Consider the following 26,124-nt stretch of genomic DNA (forward strand, 5'->3'; position numbering starts at 1 on the left):
GCGGCGGGCCGTGTGGCGCATGGCACTTCCAAGGTTGGTGTGTTCTCTGATATCCCTTAGGTTTTGATGGGGCTGCTCCCTTGATCCAACACAACATCCTCATGGTCAGCAAACTTGGCATTCGATACGGTAGCTGACACGAAGGCTGCCCCGCAATCCTACAGGAGGTTGCAGCTTGTTGTATCCTACCTAGCACATGCCACGATGTATGTACATTCATCACACTTTTTATGGGCGGCGTGAGTCAAAAGGCGGCATAGGCATTCTTACTTCAGCATGTTGGCGGAGCTACCTACCTACACATGGTATACGTTAATGCATACAACGTGATAAGATGGTCTAGAAGTTTCAGCTTCTAGGTAGTCTGACATGTGCACGTACATGCTGACGTCGGCTCAGGTGCCCACTGACGCGGATGAAAGGCCTACCATGGTACTTTTCCACTACCATTCGCACGCTGCTCCACACATGTTGCACGCGAAGCCTACTGCATCCATCTACTGCGCGACAGTGCACAGTGCAACATTCTCTTTACCGCCCTCGAGAAAAAAAATAGGTTGGAGACAAGTGGAAGCGCAAGTCAGAACGACGTAATATCAGCCATGCTCTTTTATTGGTGTGACGCTAATGGTGTGAGGAGACTCAGCGCGTCCGCTTGTAGCGTACCATTGGCGTACCACCTGAGAAGGTTTGAGCGGGTTGCTTGTGCACGCTTTCACTCTGGCGTCCACCGAACCCTCCTCTTGAGACGAGGACGTCTCGGAAACCCATCTTGACGACCATGAGCCGCAAATCTACAGAATCTTCTGCGTCTACAATGGAATCCAGGTAAAAACTCGACTTTTGGACCGATTTGCAGATTTCGCAACATTGCTTACATAGTCCAGGGAAGCGCCGCCTTCGCGCTGCGGTTCTCCGTCCACGTCTGCAACACCTTTACTTCACGCACACCAATCAGATTCGACATTGCACGCCAACGCTATTCCACAGAAGGATGTAGAAACCGTGGACGATGAAGGAAATTCAGAATATTCCCATTCAGAGCAAGATGATGACGATGCGAGCGTGGATCCAACTGCGCAGCCCGGCGTTCAGAACATGGAAGCAGTCACCGTGACATGGACGACTGCAGCTTTAACTTTTGCTTACATTATGATATGGCTTACATGTGCGTTGCTCCCCCTGCTCATATCTCTACTACTTTACTAACATGAAAAAAAGACTTTGTAGAGGGCATGCTAGGAGGCACAGCGGCCGCCCTATCTCCCTATGTCACATCTGCATTCGCGTTGCATTCGCTCACGCCGACCGTGGGCATCCTGAGCAGTGTCATCGGCGGTGTGACGAATCTAACGCTTGCTAAAATTCTAGATGTCTTTGGCAGACCTCAGGGCTACATTTGCTGTGTCATACTTGCCACGATTGGCCTCATGATGATGGCGACCTGCACCACTGTGGAAGCTTATGCAGCAAGTCAGGTATTCTACACAGTGGGAAATAACGGCATCCAGTATAGTTTGAGTGTCTTCATTGCCGACACTTCCTCGCTGCGTAATCGAGGACTAGTGCAGGCATTCGCATCATCGTCGAACCTCATCACATGTTGGCTAGGAGGCCCAATTGCACAAGGCTTCCTCGCAGGGCCAGGCTGGCGCTGGGCCTTCATCATGTTCACCATCATGGTCCCCTCTGTGACACTCCCCCTATGGGGCCTCCTCATGTACAATCTCCACAAAGCAAAGCAACAAGGACTACTCCCTAAGAACGACGAAAAACGAACCTTATCACAGGCCTTTGTGCACTACAGCCGCGAATTTGATGCCATTGGTCTCTTCTTGATTTCCGCTGGTTTCGCCCTCTTTCTCCTGCCATTCAACCTCTACACCATGCAGGCAAAGGGATGGGACTCGCCACTTATCATCTGCATGCTTGTGTTCGGTATTATCTTCCTCATCAGCTTCGTAGTATGGGAGAAGTTCTACGCGCCAATTACAATGCTCCCATACGATCTCCTCATGGACCGCACCGTCTTTGGCGCCTGCATCCTCTCCTCCACCATCTTCATCAGCTTCTGGCTCTGGAACAGCTTCTTTAGTTCCTTCCTCCAAGTCGTCAAGGGGCTCAGCGTCGAGAGCGCTTCCTACGTAGTTCAATGCTACACCGTGGCCTCTGTCCTCTCCGCCATTGTCGTAGGCTGGCTGATCCACCGCACCGGACGCTACAAGCCCATCTGCCTCTACTTTGGCATCCCCATGAGCGTCTTCGGCCTCGGCCTCATGATCCATTTCCGCAACGCAGACGGCAACGTCGGCTACATTGTCATGTGCCAGCTCTTCATCGCCTTCGCCGCCGGCACAATCGTCATTTGCGACGAAATCGCCATCCTCGCCGCCGCAGCCCACCAGCACATCGCCATCGCCATCGCAGTCGTCAGCATGTTCGGCAGCGTCGGCGGCGCCATCGGTCTCACCCTCGCATCCGCAATCTGGCAAGGCACGTTTCCAAAGAAACTCCTCGAGTATCTGCCCGCAGACGATGTCCCAGATTTCAAAGCCATCTACTCCGATCTCAATAAGCAGCTTTCGTATCCGATGGGCTCGCCGACGCGCGTGGCGATTCAAAAGGCGTATGCGGATGCGCAGGTGAATTTGCTGAGTGTGGGGGTTGCGGTGTGGGCGATTGGGTTTGTGGCCGTGGTCATGTGGCGCGATGTTAATGTTATTGGGATCAAGCAGACCAAGGGGCATGTGTGGTGATATAGATTTGCTTCTGGTTGGCGAACAAATGACTATTGTTGGTTTTATAGATTGGCTGTGTTTTTTTCTTCGTGTTTGGCGCTTTGATGGCAATGTTGGGATGGGTTTGAGCGGTTGATGTTTTGCATTCGGTTGCGACATTTTCGCTGGTTTGTTGGTTGCGCATGTGATGGGTATTACAAGGTTCAGTCATCATCGCGCTCAGTGTTAGATACATAGGCCTGCTTCTCGGCGTGATTCTGCACCAAGGGCATTGCAGTATGGAGCACCAGTATGAAGAAAGTTTTAGTCTTACCTGTTATGCTAGTCAGTGCCTGCATGTCAATTACCTGGATACGTTCTCACTTTGATGACATGTGAACAACTCGTTATTCCTTCCTAGAAGCTTCCAAGTCTGACATTGTTCCGTGTATATTATCTTGATCTGCTTGATAGATTATCACGCTGAGATGTTTCATGTTGGACGGGAGAGTATATGGTATTTTTTGATTAGTATGTGTGAGAGAACTTGGACAACTCGAAGATCTATTGTGATTTGGACTTTCCGTGGTCGTATTTTATCACGATGTGAGAATGACCGTTCGATCTAGAGTACATCACAACATCGTCCGGTGTTCCCTCCATCACAAAGTAACAGTACGGCCCACCCCTTTCCCATCCGCAGCCCCAGTCCCCGCTAACTGAACTTCAATACTCGGCTTATGCACCAAAGTCTGCAACACAACACAATACCTCTCCGTCAACTTGCCCAACGTATCCACCTCCTCCTGTCCAACCTCCTTCCCCCCCTCCCTCTCCCCAAACTCCACCTCAAACCGCAATCGAATCCCCGTAATTCCCACCGGCGCATTCCGATCCACCCCCATCGTCCCCTTGAAATCCAGATCCCCCTCCGCCGTCACCGTACCCCCCAGAATGGGTATGCCAAGCGCCGTCGCCACAGCCTTGAGCGTCACACCGGAACACGCAACCAGCGCGTCCAGCAGCATGTCGCCTGAGCATAGCTCGCCGGAGATGGAGGGGTCTTCGCCTCCGGCTTTTTGGTGCAGGCCGGCCATGCGCGAGGCTTCTTTTGCGGCGGCGCCGGTGGACAGTTTGCAGGTTATGGAGGTGGAGTCTAGGGAGCCGGTGGATTTCAGGGTTACGATGGCTGAGGTGGGGTCTTTGCGGTAGGCGTCTTTTATGGGGGCTTGTTTTTCGCGTAGGGCTTGGGCGGCGGACATGGTGGTTCGTGTGTTTGTGCTGAGGTTTTTTGGCTTATGCGGTGTTTGGGTTGAATATAAATATAAGGGAGAGTCTGTTGGTGGCTTTATTGGTACTGTTTCGCAGATTGGCTTGTAGTGTAGGATAGGAGACCGAATTGTGTGGGTAGATAGAGCGTCTAGGTGTGTACCGTAGAGCTGATAAATCGAGCTGGTGGGTAACGTTACCATACCCCGCAAAAGGTACTGGGGTACTCCGCAACCCCACAATGCTGTTCCTTTCGAGCGAGCGAGCGAGCGAACGAGAAGGTCGTTATTCCTTGGTACGCATCAGTTCAGACGAAAACGCCTGGATTTGCTCTCAAATTCAAGATGCAAGTCTTTCTGCTTCATATTCACCTGCAGGGATGATTCGTATGGACCGATGATCGTGGCGGAAGTGACTGGAGAAAACACACTACCGGTACAGTACCATTCACGGGCCGAAGTAGGTACCTTACCTACTCTAATCGTGGTGATATAACCCTCACCACATTACTTCGCGTCAAACTCCTTCCTGCCCACATGCATCACACAGGCTAGAACCCTAGAACTATTCTCTCCATCTCACATACGGTACTCCCCGCATCCCAGATCGTAATACAAGCACCTCCCGGGTACTCTCAAACTATCGGTCGGATGCCTCGCTGGCCATCCATACATCGGCCAATTTAACCGTGGCCCAGCACCACCCGCCTCAATTTGCAATTTACCAAAATTAGGCACATGGTGTGCCCTTGCATAGGCTTGCCATGCACTGTCAGATTCGGACCGCGTCACATGCAGATCATATGACAATGCGCAGACCTTATCTCGACGTCCTCTAAACAAGTACTAACTGTGTGACCTAGGGTGCAGTATAAGGTGTGAAGATGAGCAGCAATACTGGAAGGTGAGAGCCCTCGTACACAGGTGCCGTAGTGATGGCGTGAGCGGTTCATTGCGTATTCACGCATTGCTGCCTGCGGACTGGGTCGTTTGGGTTTACGACTAATTGTCTACAGAGACAAGAACAAGAAAGTAGCATCAGGATTCACACGCGAAAAGAGCTCATGTATAAAAATTGGAGAAAATTTGTATTATGTCTTGATAACCGGATGTGCCAATAGATCTGGTGACTAGATCGAGGAAGCCGAACAACACAAGATACACACGGTATTACAAATGACTAACCGACCTCTAACTCGACTTTGGAACTGTAGAATAGCTGACGGTAGCTACTAATTGTATAAGCCCAAGATTACCGATACAGTCGCCTGCAGATGTCAGTGAAGAGTAAAAACAGGTCCTTGGACAACCGCCTACCCGGTCACAGCCAGTTACCAAGATCAACCGTTGTATTTGAGAATGCGCATCATGAATTTGCGTTGTAAACTACACAGCATGTATCCTGCCAATGTCCGCAGGAGTTTGCACATCCATCGTCAACGCCGCATCTGTTGCTCGTCTGACATTTGCAACAGATCCAACGGAAGACAGGTTGCTGCCCAGGAGTGTGACGATGAGGCCGACTTGAACCAGTAGCTTGCTGCTTCGATGGCATGGTAGTAGTCAAAGTGGATAAATGTAGTGGCTAGTTTTGATGCAGTGTGTGAAATATGTTTTGGAACTGAGAGAAACAGATGAGCTCGTGAGAAAATGGTAGAGGAGGTAGGCAAGTGTTGCAAGCTAAATACTCTGCTGGACTTCCAGCCAGAGAAATACCTACTCCAAAGAGCCCTTCGTCCTTGCAGAGTCATTGCTAGGAGATTGCACTGCCCGGCAAGGGCTCTTGCCTCCGCTAGTAACGAGCAGATGAGCAGTCATGGCAACCGCGGTGAAATGACGCTTCATAATTTCAGTTTGCTAATATTGCAAGGGCATAGGTCCTTCTATTCCTGCCGCTATATCTGGAATTGACGACACTGAAAGACTCAGGTTGCTGTACGAGCTAGTAACTGGCTTACCTGCAGTGCACACCAGCGCTCAAAGAGGGTATCTCGTGATGAGATAGCAGCCTCAATGGCTAGGAGAGATCTGTGGCGGTGCAGAATTGTATCTAATCACGGCAATCGTGAGCCTTACGCAGGAACCCGTGAGCCTGGCTCCGAGTAGATGCACAAAATACCTTCTGCCAAGCAACGTCCTCCCAGGCTCCCACACCTCGCAGCCCTCCACCATGACGCAAGCCACCACCCTCACCTCGACAACGAGCACAGACTATCATGAATGTTTATGCTGGTCTGGCACAGTATGCATGGATAAATGGTCCCATTCACGCGTGGGACTTATTCGGGGGTTGAAATACCGCGGTCCACTGCCCCCCTTTTGCTCCAGCTATGCTGCATGTACCAGCACGTTGAGGGAGGGGGGATTCAACGCTAAGAGAATATGTACCTGATATTGGCAAGGTTGGAGATGCAGACACGGTCAGCGGGCCTCGTGGGTGGCGTTGCTGTCTTAGATTATCTGCAACGGGCTGAAGCGAATGAAAGCTTGATCGGACGTAGCCTGATGATGGCGTGATGCGGATATAACAAGTACCATTCTGCTGTGCAAATGCGATGTTTGATAGATTTTAGCATGCTGAGACTGGCCAAAGAAGAGCATGAGACGCGCGAGTGAGGTGGTGGGTTGAGTGCGCCTGCTCCAATGTCCGTGAATGATGACGATGTAGTGGGGTGATGGTCTCTTAGATTTCATAGAGCGCAAAATGCATCTAGAATGGCTGAGGAGTATCATGCGATGTACAATGTATATCTGGCTGTGATGATGTGGTGATGAGCTTCGCAGTGATACAATTCTCAGATATAGTACTCAAAGCATGCTACTGAAATCTATCGACATCTCAAAGACAACACAAAACCACAATCAAACATCACTAGCTACAACCAACGAAAAGAACTACCAATGCATAACAAAAGCACCAAGCCAGAGTATACACAGCCTTGGACACAACCTCCCATACCCTCCACGCTCCTTGAACCCGCTGAGCAAACATGCACCACATTGGCCGAGAATGACCAAACACCTTGTTGCTCCCTCTTTCACCTCATACACATAACAGCATCTGTCGCGTGGGTGAACAACACAGCATGCACAAAACATACCGACACTCCAGCTATCATCTCCACCGCAGTTACAGCAGGTCCAGCCGTATACGCGCCGGCTCGACGAATCTTCGTACAGCGGTGCCGATTTGAGGGGTGCTGGTTGGCGGTGTGGTGCGTTCGTCTGCGAGTAGTTGCATGGGCTGGACTGGGGCGGATATTGTGGTTGTGGCTCCAGAGCGTAAGGTGTCAGTTTCGAGGGTACAGAAAATGCATCTGCGATGGGTGATACAGGAGGGACATGATGGTGTGACGCTGACGTTGTGTGCACCGTCACCGTAGTGGCAGCAGTACCAGTACCAGGACATGGTACGTTCGGGAGAGAGAGGGGAGGAGGTTTTCGTCTTGGAGGGGGACGATGGCGTGGTTGTATGAGTGCGAGATAAGTAGGGCACTGGATTGAAGTGGCGAAAGTGTGACTGAAGGACTTCTGAGATAGACCAGTCTATAAGGTACTTCTCTTCTTCCTCCATCTCCCCGTATCGTTCAAAATACCCATGTTGACGTCCGCATAGTGTCCTTTCATGACAAGATCACGCGTTTTTCCTCTCGCTGGCTTCACTTCACAACTTCGACTGCGCCACTGTGGGCCCCTTTGCCCTCTGCTAGTTACGTCCATCGTGAAGGCCGATGACTCTGGTCAAGCAGCATCATTCGCCTTGATGTGTCCCTTGGGAGTGGGTTCAGGTCCTCCTCCACGCCCCTTGTACGGACATCATCACGGGTGTAACTGAAACTCAATAGAAAGTTATTCTCGGCGACGGATTGGCTACAAGTCAAGATGTGGGCCTTCTTGCTGTAGCGTTAGAAGAATGTGAACCTTTTGCGCAGCGTGCACCTGGTATATGATAAGTCACAGCACTTTAAGTCCCGTGACTAGGCCCAAGTATAGCCCGCACTTCACGATTTGCACAATTGTGGCTCACCAGTGTGGCGGATTTGCCTAATTGCCTTTTTTTTTTCAGAAATAGCCTTGTTCGTGGCCCCCGTCCCTGACCTTTCCGACGAGCCGTGACGCGTTAAAAATCCTTGAACAAGGGACGCTGATAGGCAGCTGCGAGCGTTGAATGCACAGTCACATGCAGGACGGGTTGTGAACTCTGCTTTTCCACGTTCTGCCACGTTCTGCTGGGATCATATCGAGACAGATGCATGTCGCACGAAATCTCCGAAAGTGTGGCTTATTGGCATCCCCTGCCACTTTGCGGATATGCTGTGAATTTCGCAGAGCTGTATCATATCAAGAATTGTGCAGTATTTATAGTACAAGAAATCAGTCTTTGATCACGGTGAGTTGGTAAGGATTAGAATCTTCGTTAATTGAAACTTGATCTAACTTTACTGTTTGTTCGAAGCACGGGCAACATAGCGACGCCAAGGAATGAAGGACACGTTCTCATATGGAGAGCGTAGTAGACGGAAATGGGGGGCTGATATCGAGGAAGAAAACGACGAATGAGACCGAGGCTTGATAGCTGAATATTCAGACGCATGAGGATTAAGGAACGTGGTGACCAAGGGGAAGTGCATGACCAAACATCCGACTGAAAGAAACAATCAAGTGATATCCTGAAGTAGAACCGTAACAGGCAGTACCTCGAATAGGATGCCAAGTCCATCATCTTAAATATCGATTTCCGCATGGTTTGGCACCATTCGAGGCAGCTCCGAAAAGTCCACTACCTCGATTCCACGATGCAAGTACCCGCAGCGCAGTATGCGCCACCTTGGTGACCGCAATTCAGACAGCAAGGGATCCAGGACCCGTAAGGACCCTCGCGACATTCTCCACAGAACCAGTAGGTTTCTCCATCTGTTGGCCCATGACCATGGTGGAAAACCTCGGTGGAACTCATATCCAGGGCATGCGATGAGTTGTTGTGTCCGATGCTTGGGTGAATTGATAGGTTCCTGATAGGCGAGACAACGGTCGTTTCCTCTTTTCCTGGACGTGGAATCGCAGCATATGTCGAAGACATTTTTTCCGTAGTTTTTGAGAGAAAGAACTCTGGATGTGGAGGGGGGGGGGACCAGTGGTGGGTGTCAAGATGGGAGCGGGTTGAGAGTGGAGAAGACAGAAATGATGTAAGTTTACAAGCACCGCACGATAGAGAGAATAGCTGGAGCTGCGAAGTAGACTGACAAGATGAGGTTGTTGTGTCGAGAAAAAGGAGATTGTAGAGGTCTTTATCGTCTTTACCACGACGATCGTTCGTGTCCCTGTGCAATGCCTTCCAGTGTCTCTTGCTTTGTGCCTCGCTCAAAAAAGTCAGGACGCAGAATGCCTCCTTTCCGAGACCATATGACAGGCATAGTGACCGTGAGGCATACTGTGAGTGAGTAGTCGGTAAGGATAAGTGGCCAGCCAAGGGGCGGGTTTTGGCCGAGGACAGGCAGGACCACCACGGAGTCATACCTCGCCTCACAGAGAAGGTATCGTGGTAGTCAATGACGACAAGCGAATAGTGTCATAGGTAATTTTCAGCATAATATGTACGCAATTAGGTACTACAACCACCTCATGTGATGGCGGAGCCTGGGGAAACCATCATGAGCCTCGCTAGATTTTTCATTTGCCACATAAGTACGCCTCAGGTGTGCGCTGATGAGCTTCGTCTCTCTCATAGTGACTCTCGGTGCCAAATCATTCTATTATCTGCAATGCAGGAAGCATGATCTATGATGGCATTGGCCGTATTGTCATTTTCCGGATTCGGAAGCGTAGTCAAGCCGTGGGCCGCCTCATGATTTGCCTGGTTGCCTCGACCTTTTGACACGTGATTCGTTCAAAGAGGATCCATCAGTGACTCTGAATCCTTCCGGATGCCATGGTTCAGCTCTGGCACTCTCGATAGCAGGAGACGTGTGACTCAGCGCCCGACCGGACCCCGAAATGCTGAAAATAACCTCTTTTTCATGGAGGACATGGTGTGTCGGGCTCAATCTTGTACAACATCTGTATGCTAGGTAATGTGAGATTAGATTTTGGCTCCGATATTCCAGGTACCACATGGTTGCCCAAGGAAGGTAGACACCCATCAAACGCTGAGATTTGGGCCGACCCCTTGGAGATCTGGAAAAAATCCCAACGAAGCGAGCGTTACGCGCCGTAGCATGCTGTGTAGGATGCATGGTACCATCGATCATGCTGTAGGGGCCAGGGGCAAGGTTCCGTTACCTTGTGCAACTGGTAGGAAATTTCCCTCAGCTGGACTGAGTAGATGCCCCGGGGTTTGAAGCTGTTTCTAGGCTCATCTGATGATTGCATTATACGGTAGACAAGAGCGGGCATTGTAGCTCTCAAGAGAGACCAATTGCAGGGAATCGTATGGATCGGGAGGACAGTGACTAAAGGAGGCATCGTATGTTGACAGCCGAGGTCTTGGGATCCTAGGCCATCAGTAGTCTGTTCAACATGGCGAATTCGGGCCATCTTTCACTTGTGGCTATTGCCATGATACGCTCTGATATTTTACCGGGCAGCAAGGCTGTCTTGACATGGTAAGTCCCCGGTGGGTTGGCGACGGATAGCGAATGTGCCGGAAAAACTTCACCAAGCGGGCGCAGCATCCTTATATTCGCGGTCTCGGAGGCCCACAGTCGTCAGAAAGGCATACTCACAGCGCTTGAGGCTATGTTCTATTTGCCAGCGTTTTGTGGTGCCCATATGGCCAACGACAAGCCACTAGAACGTGCCAGTTTGCTTGGCTCGGGGGGCCAGGGAACTCCGTTTTGGCATCAATGTTGAAGCGATTAATTGTAAGTGGTGAAAACTAGTAAGCTTCAAGGCTGAAGCAAAACCGGTGAATCTTTTGAGCTCTAGCGTCATCACTCGCTGATGAAAAATAGATTGTATGTATGCATGAGCAGTACGAGAGATGACGTAGATCTAGAGTAAAATACTGTATGTTTCTTTGACGCAAGAGAGAGTTCGTTTCATGGGGAAGTTGACGAAGTGAGAGTTGATGACCGGTTGAGGTTGAGATTGAAGTAGCAAATGCGGGGTGGGGTGAAGTGAGACGGGATGCGTCAGCTCCAGGTGCCTTTCTTTCCTTGGCTTTGCTTACCCATCGGTTGGACGTGGAGGGTAGACCAGCAAACATTGCCTCAACCACGAGAAATGCTGTGAGCTTGTTTGAACTGATTCAAGATGGAATTTCACGACAAAAGCCATGTTGGTGGAGACGACGGGTCGATCGATGTGTTGATCGCCTGACGTCACCCCGGACCAACCTGCTGCCACGGGCCGACGCCTTGGCCTGCCCAGCCCTCATTCGCGGAGTCCAACCTTCACCTTCACCGCTGCACCGCCTCACCATCACAACCCACCCTCCATCCGAATCCTCACGCGTCGATGGCGCCCCCGGCCGCGCCCCCAGGGTCGCAAACACCTCGCGCTGCAAACCCGAAACTGGAGCAGAGCATTGGACAAGCTACGAGCGTGATCATGCCGCTCCTGGAACTGGGCGCAGTTGGATACGTGACTTGGGTCCTTGTCTATCAGATCTCCATTCAGTACCTCACGTCGCCGTCCTTGGATATACAAATCAGTTTCGAAGTAGAACCGCGGCCTGCGACGGGGATTGCGCTGATAGTCGTGTATGCAATTGTAATGCTGGTGATGCTCGTTGCCTGGATGCGCCTTCTGATGGCGATATGGACGAAGCCAGATCTTGTACCGTTGGGTGATGGAAAGACAGAGAAGGGTGCGACAAGCACGAAGACGCTTGGATTCGACGGTTATGATGCTTTTGTCTGCGATTACTTTGGGGATCCGCTCTGGTGTGACAAATGTAGCAATTGGAAGCCAGATCGGGCGCACCATTGCAAGGAGCTGGGGCGTTGCGTCAGGCGCATGGATCACTACTGCCCTTGGGCGGGAGGAATCATTGGAGAGAGTACCCACAAGTGGTTTCTGCAGTTTGTCGGTTATGGAGCATTATATACGCTCTATGTTTGGATTGTTGTAGCAGTGTTTTTGGCCGAGAGAAGTTCAAAGGCAAGTAACTCCTATCATGACATTGCATATAAGTTACAAGACATGAGCTTATAATGGTACAGATGAATTCTCGTCCAGGAACTTGGATCGGCACCCTTGTCACCGCAGTGCTTTTTTTCGTCTTTGCGTTTACCATGTCTTGTATGACGGGCTGGAATCTCATGATCAACTTCACCTCGGTCGAAGCTGCCCAACGCGGCGGTGTCCACAATATTGCATTCCTCATCTCACACCAGCCGCAGGGTTCTTCGCCAACTTCTCGTCCATCAACACCACCCTCACCCTCTGTGAAACCGCCCACGCCAGAGTCAGCAGAGGAATGGACCGTTCTTCGCACCGTGCAACGCAACACTGGACGTACCTATGTAGTTATGCAGACCAAGCCCCTCGAACACCCTTGGTATACATCACTTAGACAAGGATGGGAAGATACCATGGGCACGAAGGTGCTAGACTGGTTCCTCCCTTTAAAACAGAGTCCCTGTACGCAAAGAAGTCGCAAAGGCGAGTTTGCCTGGGGCGAACTCATCTACGACATGGCACAGCAATACGAGAAGCAAAATCCCGGCATCAAGTTGGCAATTCTCGAGGGGCGACGATGAGAATGCTGCATTATTTACATAGTTTGCTTTTGGTTACACAGCGTCTTTTTTTCTCCAACTCTTTCTGCTAGAATTTCGATCAAAGTATGGGGCGTATCACATGGCGAACGGAGAGCACTGAGTATCGGTCATTCAGCATTTCGTTTTGACAGCATTACTTTCGGCGTTTAGTTTAGGCCATTTGGACACGATACCCACATCACATCAGTACAAAACAAGTACACGGTCAAACACATGACACCGCACTTTCACTTGTACATACATATCCCTCGACGCGCTCTCCACACCCAAGACACGTACAGTGCTATCAATCCAGTTTGCCGAGGCTCTGCCGAGGCCCTCTTCACCTTCTCTACCATCTCTCAACCCATACAGCATGCAACCTGATCCGATGACACCATCTACATCCATTCTCGGATTCACCTACGACAGCATTACATACGCCCCTCCTCCCCACTCCTCCCCCCTCACTTGCCCCAAATCCCACAGGATCCAGACCTGCCCCCCTCTTCGAGATCGCGATTTGGTACATTACCCAAACGGTCCCGCACCAGTACCACTATCAGTACCACTACCGAAGGAAGGCGAGCTTGGTACGCGCATCGCACCGTTCCGCACCGATCGGTTCCAGATTCCGATTCGCGTCGTCACAGTGTGCCGCTATCTTGATTCTTTTTGGGTGGGATGGTGCGACGGGTGCGACGGGTGTGCGGGTTGCTGGAAAATTGGGTAGGGGGAAGTACTGTGAGTATTCTGAGGACGGGAGGTTTCTGTAGTGGTGATGGGATGTGATCGTAGGGTATTAGAAATTGGATACACAATCACGTGGCTAACTGTAATGCAATTTGACATGCACAATGGGAGTGATGGAGTATGAGCCATCATTTACGATAACTAATTCAGGGGCTAGGTCACCTCCAGTTCAGAGGCCGATGTACTTACGTAAACACGCATATTGCTGATTTCATCAAAAGATAAATTTCAATCCGCTCCCCAAACGCAGTAGGTATCGACGACAGTGGACCTGGACTCTGGCGACCATTTGCTCGTGCATCCAATCCAGGTATTTTAGGCATCTAAGATCGCGCACTGTACTGCGATACGTATGCCAAGCAGGAAGCATCCGATCAATCGGCGATATCCCCTCATTATCCAGATCAGGTACCAATGAGCACGGCTATGAAGATCATTTGGTCTAGAATACACTGGTTGGAGCTCAGCGGTGTATATGAAAAGCTGGGTGGGAGTGTACTTTGAAAAAACTTGCCTTGGGATTAGGCACGGAACATGTTCGGAGCTCGTATCTAAATCCCGCAGATGGGAGGGGCACTATATAGTATCTGCATTACTGATGTGCAATGAGGAGCCAGGAGGATGGAGATTGTGGTACTGCTTGCGGTGTGTCGTGTGTGATGTGGCGTCTACACCCGCATCTGCATTTGATGTGCAGTATGGCCGAAGATAGTCGAGTAATACCGTAGGTAGGAATACTCGCATCATTCCCAACAGTACGCTAAAGCCAAACCCCCTATCCTAAACGAGCATGGGCATAGTTCCACGCACAGCTATCTCCCTCGGTTCTCCAGACGAGGGCCCGAATATAAATTGCCTTGATGATGGATACAGCAGTCAAGCGCCCCAGCATTCCCACGGAATCAGTACTTTATGGTCTGATTTCGAAAAGCAGCTAGCACCCACCATGCATCCAGCTGCACGAGCGTTTCCGACACGCCGGGTGCACTGCAGCATGCGAATCTCCCGCCCACTACACTCAAACTTTCAGAGGTTGGGGTGAAATCAGTAAGGCCGAGGTGAAGATCTCCATGTAACTAGACTAGGTAAATACTAAATATATGAGATTTTGAATCCTTTCGGCCCTCCAACTGTGTGAATACGAGGTGTAGGATGGTGAAACCGTCGTATCAATATCGTGAATCCGGGATACGGTAGCTACCGGTATCATGTACCTTACAAACTACCCTTTTCCCCCTTTGATCCACTACCCTAATCCTGACTCGGAAACCCTAAGCCAGGCCTATGATTCGAGCTCTCAGCGCTTTGCCAATCCGCTGAATGTGATAGGTATCACCTACATTGTGCAAACGTACGGTATGCTAAGTTTTATATACTAGGTTCCTTTAGTCGCGTCATCCCCACAGACTTGCATCTGGGCTCTTGCTTGTTTTCGCCATTTTTTTTTGCGGGGGAAACCATGCGAGTCGTAGTGATGCCCGGCAGGGATCTGTAGCCTAGATACGCGATTATCGCCAATGTATGTAAATGGGGGACTCGGGACATGCCGATCGCTTGTAGGGATTGGCGGATTGCGTGATTGCATGTATGTTTGTTGGGTGGGTGTGGGTGTACCAGAGGTACATACATGTGAATTTTCACTTCATGTGCGTTGCAAAACGGGACTCAAAATCCTTATGAAGAGGGGAATTGTTGGGTTTCGCATGAGCATCAAACATCGGGATCTTCAGTCTCTCCCTCAAGACAATTAGGGAAGTCAATACTGAGACTGTGCGCGCCGCGCATAATTCAGGGTCTATTTCTGTTCTGTTGCGCAATATGTATGATGAATGTGGATAATGCACAAAGTGGAGAGAGCAAGAGTGGGGAGTGTGTGCGTGTATGTGCGTCAACGTTGAAGCAATGGCAAGGTTTCCTCATCTTTCTTTGAAGCCTGTCAACACATCACCGGTGGAAACCAGGATCATGCAAATAAGAACATAGCTACACGGCTCAAAAATAGTCACGCCCCCGTGCCCCTTCCTTCCCCCCGTCCTTGTCAAAACGGCCGCTTTCTTCGCGGCTAATCTGGCGATTGTAAAGTGTGACTGTGGTGTTAGAGGATTTGAGTTTGCGTGGTGAAACATGGAAAAGGGGAGCCGTTAGCTTTTCCGCAGCCATCATGCTTGCCAGGCGTACCGTACTGTCTGCAAGGAGTCTAGTGCCAAGATTGAGGTGCCAAGACATGTTCTCGACTACCACTTACCCATATGGAGATAACTTTGCGATTGCGGCTGCGGGGGTGGAGGAAGGGGGTGTGGTCGAGTAGGGGTCGAGATTATTGGTACCGCAAGGCTGGATTGCTGATGTTGCTGTGAATTGTTTCTATGCAGCTTCGGTTTGGTTTGGAGGGGAGGGGGTTCCAGTGGTACCGGTAGGTACGGGTAAATTCAAGACCTGGGCCGAGTAATAACTTGACTTAGCGCTACATGAACCTATAGTGTGTTTCACCACCACACAACATCGAAAGTTCCGGCCGGTGAAGACTGGAGGCGGGGAGAGGGGGAAGGATTTAACGGCCGAAGGAAGACGTCAGTATTCATTCTTGTATTTTGTGGAGTGTCACAAATATCAATGAGCTTGGGACTGTTGGACAGCCGACCAATGCGATTGTAATTCCCGGTCGGTTGCCAAACTAGGTTGTGAAGTGAAGTTTTTCGAAACCCAAACTTTTATTAATGCTTTAATACTCCATCAACAATAAAGGGCTGCCAACTTGTGCACTGCCAGAATGCCGAAGCCGAGGCCGTAGATAAGCATGACAGATCAAGCGTGTTGCCTTGCTATTTCCAGCGTTGCACACAGCTTCCTAGAACTCCTTCTCTGTGATGATAAATGCCATGACCGTGTATCATTCGTTGGTAAGGCGAGGGTATAGTACATTAAGAAGACCCTTGTTCAAAGAGTGCTGACCTGTGGAGTAAACGGGCCGCAAAACTGAAGGATAAACATGAATGGTCTAAAGACGCAATGGTGCCTTGAGGTCCCACAAAGAAATGAAAGATAACAATGACACGAAGGTTCACAGAAGACCGCATTGACATGCATGAGTCGCCCAGAAGTTGCAAGTACTACCCATCATGCATTCGATGGATTGATGGCACTGGTACCGGGGGCCGACTATGATGACGGCTCAACCCATGATTCGACTAGGCTGATGGTTCGATGGCCTGTCGGTCCCGCTGCTCTTTCTGTGGAGCGCGTCGCCGAGCATTGATGAACCAGTTTGAAACCTGTAAAACGTCAGCATGTGCACTTGTGAGTCGATTGAACTACAGGTTCCCGTCTTCAAGTTTGTAGTCTAGTCTGCCGCCGGCTATCTGTCCAACACATGACATCGGAAGACAAGCATGTCATGTGTAGCGAAAATGACGATCTCGTGGCAGCTCAGGAACAAACAGACGTACCTGGTTGATGCTTAGAGTTGTCCTATTGCAGAGCATGAGCTTTTGCTCTTCGGTAGGATAAGGTGAGGCCCTATTGGCGGCGAACCACTCTTTGAGAATGTTTGTCGCTTCTTTTGGTAGGTTGCCCCGGCGCTTTCTATTGAAAGCATTGTGGTCAGTGCCCACATGCTGCTGAAAGCGGATGTCGCCATATGCGACCTCGTACCCAGGATGAGGAACAGCTTGGTAAGGCGGTCCTGCGTAGTGATAATCCTGACCTCTGTCGTAAGTATAGCTGGGAGCACGATGCTCATGGTAGTAGCTAGACCGTTGCTGCTCATACATGGCCTCATTGTGTGATGAGGGTCTGCGATAAGCAGCTTGGGACGCCAAACTATGGAGTTCAAGTTGTTGGGCATATGCGTTACCAGTAGCCGTACTTGCAGACAACTGTTGACGTGCATGTGCTGAAGATGCGGCCAAGAAATGCACTGAGGATGGTGGGTGCGAGTGACTGGGACGATTATGGCGCTCAGTCGCGATGGAGTGCAAAGCAGCATGCTGCGAACGCCGTGGAGACCCGCCCTCTAAGGTGGGATCAATAGCACCGCTCATGCGGCGGGAATCGGGCATCTGGGATGCGTAGATATCTCCGAGCGTGTCGTTGCGTTTGCGCGGGTGGTCCGCAATCCAAGCAACATCATCAAAGACTGGCTTTGCACGGGGTGAATCGTCAACTGAACCATTGCGATGAGATGGTGTTCGTGGGGGCGTCTCTGCCCTGGTGGTATGTAAAAACTTTATGCTATCAGCATCATGTCATCGTGGAAATGGTAGGGACTGACCTCAGAAAAAGAGGGTAGTTTAGCAACATGATTCTGCTCTCCAGGCTGGATTGGTGGGGAACTACGCATATGATGCTGCTGGTTCAATGTCAGAAGACTTCCGGAACAGGTGGTCTGTGGCTGCTCCATCTGAAGATATGATGGTGTCTCTTTGAGCTGATGGTGATCAGAGTCGACTGTATGCGCGACACCGTACAGCTCGCAAGAGGAGAATAGGCAAGAAAGTCCCTCGACAGAACCCGTCCGACTCTTTCCGTGTCCTTCGCGCGCTTGTGAGTCTCCCTCCGGCCCAGTAGCTGACTGGTGAGGCTCAAGCACCGCCTTTGTACACTGTAAATGAGATTCGGGATGGGGCAGTGTAGGAAGGTGAATGTGTTGCATACAAGGCGCATCCTTTGGAATGACAGGTGCCGCCTGTCTGCGATACACGTCCTTTCGATGTCTTCGATCATCATTCAGAAGCCAAGGGCAAGGCAATGAATGCCTAGGCAGAGCAGAGGCTACAGTGGCGGGCATTGAGGAGGAGCAAAGAGAGGGGTCTGAAGAGAGAGAATGGTTTTGAGCCTGACTTACCGCAGCGGCTATTTGAGCCAGCGACCTCTCAGAGGGATGCGAGGATGGCATCCTTTGAGATTGCAGCTGATCGTGATAGCGGCGCGGGATATCTTGCAGTGTAAGGTATTCCATCAGGCGTAGGGCTACACGCTATTATATACTTGAGCTGTGTGGGCCGTCAGTGACTTTGGTTCAGCGAATATTTGCTCTGCCGTCATGGGCACATATCGAGTGCGTGATATGACCATGATGATGGGAAAGACACCACGCTACCAAGGCATAACAGGTGTATCATGGTAGCAATGACCGGAGGGGACCCGACTGCGAGGAGAATGGCGAGTCTCTCTTACCTGAATATTATTCGTTTGCGTACTGTGTTGATGGAAATTTTCTGGGTAGAGCACACTAGTGTATACCGACCCAAAGAGTAAGCTGCAGGCTAATGGTCGTGGTTGCAGTAAAACAACTATGGGAAGATATAATGTACAGGAGTGCCAGTACCAATGGAAAATTGTGGAAGGAGTAGCCAGAGCACGACGCAGTTCGCTGGAAGACGACGGTCGAGCCGTGGCAATGGGCACAGGGTGTTTAAGAAGCAGCCAGCACAGATGAGCAAAGGAGGCGTTTTCTAGGCAGAACAGAGCTGCAACGGGCCGTACTTCAACCATGCACTGCGATCTTGCACCTGCGAGATGCGTCCAGGGGATGCCAGCATGCGGCGACGGAGGACAAGCAAGCGCGTCTAGCACAGCGTCTGCCCTTTTGACAGGTGTGTGTTAAGGTTTAGTCCGTATTCTCCGAGTGTGCACAACACGGGCTTTGGCTGGGGCTAAAACGGAGCGAAGAAACATAGAGCCCTCGCACTATGCCGCAGACTCGAGGCACGAGCCGGTGATGAACGCACCGTAGGCTACAGGCCATATGCTGGGCACGCCATTAGAGCGTCGCCGCTGTCTCCACCACTGTCCAAACTAGCATCCATGCAGATCTTTCTCGGCTCGAGTCTTCGCAGAAACGAACAAGGGTCTGTCTGTCTCTCGCCCAGTTTCGTAGTCCACATATCACTGGCTCCCGGTCGACCATCTCCTCTGCAGTTCCTCACCATTACACGCTCGACGCCGCAGAGCGAGCTGTCAGACCTGGTAGAGAACTGAGACGGGCGCCCGTCAAGCCATGGCTGAACGGCCCACCATGACCACCATACCTACGCCTCGCCCATGGTATAAACTTCATTGGGGTGGCAGAAGGGGATCGGCCACCCATGCAAAGTCTCGCCTGGAACCGCTAAGAGTTACCCCAAATGCTTGCCTGCGGCCCACATGCAAAGCGCAGCCGCGGCCTTCCCCCCTCCCCTCCCCCTCCCCCTTGCCCTCCCCTTGGGGCCCTGCGCATTCCCAATGAACGCTGGTTGCTGGTTGCTAGTTGCTGGGAACTAGGCCGGGCTGGACGTACACAACGCGACGTCTCTCAGAGACCCGTGGCACGGTATCATTATAATTGCTTATACTGCAACTACAGGCTTGCCTCTCCGGCGGAGCAATACATGCATCTAACGACGCTGTCGTCCGAGGGCAGCATGAACGATAGCGGGCCCCCGGGTTGTACCTTTGACCAGAGCGGACTGCAATTCCGAGGACGACGAGATGCTGTGCACTCTGGAGCCATGCCGCTGGCGCTGGCCTCACCCAGCACAAGGTACGGTGCCCGGCAGACGGCTGCCGCAGGCTCAAACCAGGTTGGTGGCTGAAGATGGTGTTCAGCTGTGCGACGCAGAATTTCCAGCGTCCAGGAGCGGGAGCCTTGCTGTTGCGTCGCAACCTGGGATGCGGCTAGTGATGTAGAAGACAGTTTAGGGTGGTGGGAGGAGGGGAAAGAGGCTTTGATGAGCCGTCATTCTCGCAAGACAGGTACGCCTAGCAGATTAGACGGCTGTTGACGATCAGGGACCTGCCGAACGTAAAGGCTAAGTTGATTAGAGGGGAGCGAGCCATAGAGAGAGATGTTCTTTGCCGCGACTCAAAGACTAATCCTGACTCGTGCTGAGGTTTCTCTCAAACGTGAGATGCACACTGATGCAGTCAGTCGCAGGCCCAGCCTTTGATGGGTTGGTTGTTGCCAATGTCGCGTCGTGGTCGTAGTCGTCGTAGTCGTCGTAGTGGGATTATTATTATTATTATTGTTGTTGTTGTTGTTGTCGTCGTCGTCGTCGTCGTCATCGTCGACCCGACGTATGGTGTTTCTACTCCCAAGTGATCTGGCTTTCACAGAGCAGAGAGTCGGTACAGGTGGTACGTCACGCCCGGGGCGCAACGAGGGAACACACGTGCGGCGGTCAACGGGCGGCCAGCGATGAGGTATCGGGATGCTTCGACGATTGGCGAGAAGTAGTCGTGGCTTTGGTGTAGCCTTTTGGTGTAGCGTACGGACAAAGCCCCCATTCGTCGAGGACGGCTGACAGCTCCTTGACAGAAGTTTGGGGGGGGAAGGTGCAATGTTCGTGATTGGCAACAGGGATGGTTGCACCTTCCTGTGTTTGGGGTCGCGCCTGCCCGACATGACGATCTGCTCCCGCCACTCTAAGTTAGCCGGCCGATCAGACACACACCTGCACGGCGCCAAAACAACTCGACACAGTGACTTCACTTGACACACTTCACTTGACACTCCACTGGACAGTTTGAGTTTCTGCATCTTCGACGCTCACTCGACATCGGCTTCCCCTGCTGCCGGTTGCTGCTAAGGTACTCTGCTCCTCTGCACTCTATGACCTGTCCTATTACTACCACTGTCAGAGACGAAACACCTACACCAGATTGGTTGTCATCACGTGACTGCTCAGCCACCTAGGTACATGTACGTGCCTATATACCTACCCTGTCTAGACACCATCTGAACCGACTCCAGACTGTGCAATTTCCAAGAGTCGGCTCACACTGCACGGTCATGACCACAGCCGGACTGATAGAGTATTCACCTCAAGTACCCATGAAGTGGACATTTTGGTCGATTTGTTCCAGCACGCACTCCCCACGTGACTCACTCCACGCTGTGCATCAAATCCTGAGTCGCGAACCCCCGAGGACCTCACTCACTCCCGTCGACCATTCTCGCGCTCGCAGCCTCGATTCATTTCGGTAGGCAAGCCGGACATGCAATCTAAGAGGACGCCACAGTGGGGACCGCGACCAGCCGCAACCTCAACTCTAGCTGTGTCGCATCCTGACCGCTCTGAGGTTGGTGTGTCACTGCAAGCCCCGCCCGTCTCCCAGGATCATGGCCGCTATCAAACCTCAGCAATCCTGGTTCGAGGGTGGACCCTCCTCTCGGATTTGCACTGCTATCGACTCCCGAGAACAGCAGCCAGCATCTCCGCACTCATCTCACACACTCGCACACAGACTGCATGACACCATGATGAAGACAACACGAGCAGCCATTCAGTCGCACGGCAGCAGTTGACCACCTGACAGTCCATCGCCCACCTCCTGAGGCAGTCGCCAGGTTCGTTGTAGCGCTCCACCAAGTTCTTCTCTTCCACATCCAGGGGCTGTCAATCTGCCATAGCGCCTCCGTCTGACTGCGCCTAGTCGTTAGTCCTGGGGCAGGTCTTGCCCTTTCGGTCGGCTCTCGCCATGAAACAGAGAGACGGCAATGTACACAAATCCCGACGCTCGTCGGACCTTGCACACTAGGTAACAGATGGAAACCTGCACAATTTGAGCAAATTCCACCTCGACGCTATCTGTCACTTGGCAGAGGTCCCCTTGCATTGGGGCTTTAGGACCACCTGTTCAGCGCGCGTTCTTCACGGACTGTAGTCTGTAGCCACCGTAACAGGCGCTGTCTCACCAAGTCAGAACCACGAATGCAGACTGAAGGTATCACAAGCCCAGGTTCCCTGTACCGTACAAGTCATCCCATATGCCTTCATCATGATCTTAGAGTTTGTGCTCTAACTCGAAACATGATTTCAAGCCAGGCTGTTGGTTTTGTTTGCCCGTTCGCAGATCGATGATATCACATCATTGTCTTGCTACTTGAGCATGTTCGCATCGAAAACGTAATGTAAACAAGATAGCGACGCTTGATCACGACGCTGCTCACATCCATTAAAGTGACCCTTGGAAGTGAGTCAGGTTGAACAGGCGTTTCGAAGACTGGAAGATTGGCAGCACACTGATGAATCACGAAAACAGTCAGACGCATGAGGTGACATTTGTGGCACATGTGAGAGGCCTGTCGGTCGCCAGTGAGGCGGTTCTGTGACCCGCAGTTGTGGATGAACATCATCCGTGCAGTGCATTGTCAAACCACGATCCTACTACGACGGCACTCTTTACATGCAAGAACCTCAGAAGAGTCGATTTTCCCTTTGAACCCCACATGAAGTCGTACGGGAGCTTGCATGCAGGCGCCTCATCCTCGCTTCATCAATCCCGACATCAACCCTCTTCCTCCAATCAGACATCAGGAGCTCAAGCTCAACAGTACACTGCAGCAATGGAGACCCGGTATTTGGGACACGCAAGCCCATCGATCTGCTCCTTTTTCGTATCGTGGGGACCTTTCCGGTGATAAGGAATCTTCCCCGCGATCGTGTATGGTGACAAAAGGAACTATCTTGTTTTGATTGTTATATGAGTAGTCACGTCGATCAACAATACACTTGAGCACAATCATGAGCTTCGACGATCATGGTGCTGACCTATCAACTATCTTAGTCAAACCTGTCGATTCTTCATCGTCTGAAGCCTTGCAGGTAGTAAGTCTGATATCAGTGCTACATCCCCTATATTCTGGTCAGCAGCTAAATGAGCTATCTCTTAAATCCTAGTCAGTGTGAAATCGGCCAATTGTAAGACTTCCCTAGCGAACGCAATACCTTATGAACCTACAGCAACCTCCTCTGGCATCAAATGCTCCATTTCGACGAGCACAGAGCACTGTCTTCTACTTTCGTTCAAAGATCGACAAGTAATAGTTTGACGATACTTCCCCATGTCAGAGACTGGAGCCATGCAGCCTACGCTTCCGTTATGGAAAAGTATGCTCAGACCGTGCCCATCATAAATACTCAGTCTCGACATGCGTGACAATCAGACTCGCAACGTTCCTGCAGCCAACTTTACTTTAACAATTACCTAGGATACTTCCACGTCACAAGCATCTAAATAGAGCCACTGGGGACCCCTGTCAATCATGTTAGCTTTGATCCTGACGTACTGTTGATAGGACTGCTCACCTTGCAAATTGCGTCTAGGAATTTACGAATCCACGTTTTCCGTGTCAAAACAAGGATAGTTAGGCTGGATCAGGCATCGGGGATCGCCAGGAACTTTAACCAACGCTAACATCACGGTCTATCGACATCGCATAGGCACACGAAACTCTCCTGGTTGCGTTGATGCAAACTTTCAAGCACACACTCGACGCCTCGTAACTTTTGTTTTTAGAAATATTTTCAGATGATCTCAAATACTGAATGATATCCTGCGGCAGTAGTCAAAGGCCGTGCAGGAGCGAACTCATTGCAGGTGCGAATAATACGCCTCGACGCCCCAACACGACCTAACGAGTCAAGAACCAGGCTAATGCGCACGGAACGGGTGTCAGAAGCACTGAGGGATCCGCGCTCTGAAGTCAATAATCTTTTGCCCATTTGTCGATCATAGGAATCTGGTTGGTAGGGGGGCTTAAATGCCATCATTCTTGATACTCAGATACTCTGACGACATTCGCCAAGTCAACATTGCGATGCATGGTGGGGTTACACTTGCAACGTGCACATACAGCTGAACCGCGCATAATTCTGGTTTAGAACCAATCGCAACGTGTGGCAACGCTTGATTAGCGTCATCTACTCAAGCTGAGGGAACTTTCTTACTCCACACTGACAGTGCACAGTCCAGAAGCCTTTCAAGATCGTCCAGCTAACGTCTAACTTCTGCGCCATATCTCTTCCGCTTCCACGAATAGAAAGTACAAGATCCATATGTGGAATCGGGACTATCGACTTAGAAGTGTGGGATCTATTGGAGAATATTGTCCGAAATACTTTGGAGCCAGATCGGGTCTTCTCAGCATGACCACTGAGAAGCTTCACTATAGGAGGTGTAACCCCCTTGGTCGCGAGAGATACTCTACTCCATGATGTCCCTAAGATTGCGCGAAGCAATCCCGTCTAGCTTTGGAACGCGACCATCACTCTACTTGGCTTTTTCATCAGAAAAATCTTTCATCCGGTCGACACCATTTTGCGGGCGTTGTTCTGGACCTGAGGATGTGGAGCGAAACGCCAGGACCCATCCTACTTGGCACTCAAATGACGGAATTTGATCAATGATCTAAAGCGGAATTAAGTTTTGAGGCTAGCTATTGACCTGCTACAATAGGTACATATGGAGGCTGAAATTGATTTGCATGTACACCTTTTATGGCTGATTTCTAAGATATGGCTAGGCTGTGAATGTGCTTCACTCGCGTTAGGTCGAATGATCTGACTCGGAACCGCACAGCTCGTTTCCCCTTCCTTGCTTCTTTTAATATCGATCTAACTGTTGGCAGCCTATACACTATCCTCTTTTCTTCTCAAATATCCTGCACACTACCCGCTCTGTAGACTGTCAAACTTTCACCAAGCCCCATACGATGTGACAGTGCCGATTCGACCACTAGACACTTCACCACCCACGGAAGAGGGAAACTGGAATTGCCCTAGTCACACGTAGACTCAGGCCCCAAGTTTCTCGGATAGTCCTTGACAAGACCGCAAGCGAATATGGAAGCTTTACCACACAGCCGGTTCGAGTAAGGAGTGTGCGAGGACATGGTGGGCACATCCCAAGCCACACGCACCTCAGTCTTTCTGTTCATCCCAGAGTGGAAACTTCACACATTAGTGCATCTATCCACGGCGCCTTTCCACGCTCGGATCGCCGCGCCGATACTGTCTGGATCCTTAGTCCTGTTATATTGATCTTTTGAACGAGGACTTTGATAGCCCCGAGCCCGTCGGACTGGACATGTAGACATTGAATAATTCCAATCTCCTCGCATTCTTGTCAAAACTGCTACTAGGTCTCCGACAGCGGGCGCAGGGGATTCAGAACACGGTATATTCGAGCCTGACGTCCGTGTAATAGGTATACCTGGGTATCTATGACATGATAATTTGGGAATCAGTGGATTTTTGCTGCAAGAAGGTGGGGAGTTGATGTTGGGGTTCAAGAGTCTGGTTGGTTATGTCATGGGAGCGAGAAGGATGCATTTTTATTGGGGTGAGATGGCTTGATAGATGTGCATGTGTTGAATAATGCCACACCGGATATGATGGCGTGATGATGAGATTGGAGATGATGTATGATGTATGTATTTTCAACTTCTGAGGTTATTGGATAAGTGCTTATCCAACTATTCATTCACCATCCATCCATCCACCATCTGTCCATCGTTCACATATCACTTTATCCCACGCTTTCACCTACCCCCACCACAAGTACAAGACACTCGCTTAACCCCAGGTTTCCTAAGCTATGAAGATATACAGTGTACTACTAGGGTAAGCATGTAGCAACGCAAGTATCTCCCAGATAGACGTTTTGCACCGTGGGTATGTGGTACATGTTAGGCGTATTGTTCTATTTCTCTGGTATAAAGGACTAGTGTTGGAACAGTCTATGTAGGTGCATGTATGTTCATACATCTATGTATAAGTTAACATGGGCAAACATGGCTAAAACCAATCCTATCCCCTACCCTAAAATATACATACTCCGCACACCTCCCCCCTCCTCCGCCCCCGCGCTGATGTCCCTTGTCCGACTGAAATCTCTACTCCCGGTGCTTTTACGAGTTGACAT

At 50.8% G+C, this 26,124-nt stretch overlaps 9 protein-coding genes across 9 annotated transcripts; 3 read left to right on the forward strand and 6 right to left on the reverse strand.

Annotated features, from left to right (window-relative positions):
- Positions 1–781: 781 nt before the first annotated feature.
- On the forward strand, positions 782–2,756 carry IAQ61_007043 (uncharacterized protein; the record flags this gene model as incomplete). The annotated part of the gene is made up of 3 exons (XM_003845884.2): positions 782–828; positions 888–1,168; positions 1,222–2,756. The coding sequence occupies 3 exons, from the start codon at positions 782–784 to the stop codon at positions 2,754–2,756; spliced, it is 1,863 nt and encodes a 620-aa protein (XP_003845932.2).
- A 623-nt stretch (positions 2,757–3,379) lies between these two features.
- On the reverse strand, positions 3,380–3,979 carry IAQ61_007044 (uncharacterized protein; the record flags this gene model as incomplete). The annotated part of the gene is made up of 1 exon (XM_003845885.1): positions 3,380–3,979. The coding sequence occupies one exon, from the start codon at positions 3,977–3,979 to the stop codon at positions 3,380–3,382; it is 600 nt and encodes a 199-aa protein (XP_003845933.1).
- Positions 3,980–7,115: 3,136 nt separating this feature from the next.
- IAQ61_007045 (uncharacterized protein) lies at positions 7,116–7,559 on the reverse strand (the record flags this gene model as incomplete). The annotated part of the gene is made up of 1 exon (XM_066097414.1): positions 7,116–7,559. One exon carries the CDS (start codon positions 7,557–7,559, stop codon positions 7,116–7,118), a length of 444 nt encoding a protein of 147 aa, XP_065952891.1.
- Positions 7,560–8,765: 1,206 nt separating this feature from the next.
- Positions 8,766–9,065, reverse strand: IAQ61_007046 (uncharacterized protein; the record flags this gene model as incomplete). Its single annotated transcript, XM_003845887.1, has 1 exon — positions 8,766–9,065. The coding sequence occupies one exon, from the start codon at positions 9,063–9,065 to the stop codon at positions 8,766–8,768; it is 300 nt and encodes a 99-aa protein (XP_003845935.1).
- Positions 9,066–9,828: 763 nt separating this feature from the next.
- Positions 9,829–10,233, reverse strand: IAQ61_007047 (uncharacterized protein; the record flags this gene model as incomplete). The annotated part of the gene is made up of 1 exon (XM_066097415.1): positions 9,829–10,233. One exon carries the CDS (start codon positions 10,231–10,233, stop codon positions 9,829–9,831), a length of 405 nt encoding a protein of 134 aa, XP_065952892.1.
- A 258-nt stretch (positions 10,234–10,491) lies between these two features.
- IAQ61_007048 (uncharacterized protein) lies at positions 10,492–10,842 on the forward strand (the record flags this gene model as incomplete). Its single annotated transcript, XM_003845888.2, has 2 exons — positions 10,492–10,587; positions 10,737–10,842. Coding segments are annotated over exons 1-2 (192 nt in total), but the record flags the coding sequence as incomplete, so codon positions are not given.
- A 598-nt stretch (positions 10,843–11,440) lies between these two features.
- IAQ61_007049 (uncharacterized protein) lies at positions 11,441–12,687 on the forward strand (the record flags this gene model as incomplete). Its single annotated transcript, XM_066097416.1, has 2 exons — positions 11,441–12,085; positions 12,148–12,687. The coding sequence occupies 2 exons, from the start codon at positions 11,441–11,443 to the stop codon at positions 12,685–12,687; spliced, it is 1,185 nt and encodes a 394-aa protein (XP_065952893.1).
- Positions 12,688–16,168: 3,481 nt separating this feature from the next.
- On the reverse strand, positions 16,169–18,397 carry IAQ61_007050 (uncharacterized protein; the record flags this gene model as incomplete). Its single annotated transcript, XM_003845891.2, has 3 exons — positions 16,169–16,712; positions 16,887–17,663; positions 17,711–18,397. The coding sequence occupies 3 exons, from the start codon at positions 18,395–18,397 to the stop codon at positions 16,629–16,631; spliced, it is 1,548 nt and encodes a 515-aa protein (XP_003845939.2). The 3' UTR covers positions 16,169–16,628.
- Positions 18,398–19,175: 778 nt separating this feature from the next.
- Positions 19,176–20,841, reverse strand: IAQ61_007051 (uncharacterized protein; the record flags this gene model as incomplete). Its single annotated transcript, XM_066097417.1, has 4 exons — positions 20,300–20,841; positions 19,720–20,094; positions 19,561–19,697; positions 19,176–19,404 (listed from the first exon to the last, which is right to left on the reverse strand). The coding sequence occupies exons 1-4, from the start codon at positions 20,819–20,821 to the stop codon at positions 19,176–19,178; spliced, it is 1,263 nt and encodes a 420-aa protein (XP_065952894.1). The 5' UTR covers positions 20,822–20,841.
- Between the last annotated feature and the right edge of the window lie 5,283 nt (positions 20,842–26,124).

Source organism: Plenodomus lingam (genome assembly GCF_022343315.1).
Source record: "Plenodomus lingam strain CAN1 chromosome Unknown contig_26, whole genome shotgun sequence".
Taxonomy (NCBI): domain Eukaryota; kingdom Fungi; phylum Ascomycota; class Dothideomycetes; order Pleosporales; family Leptosphaeriaceae; genus Plenodomus; species Plenodomus lingam.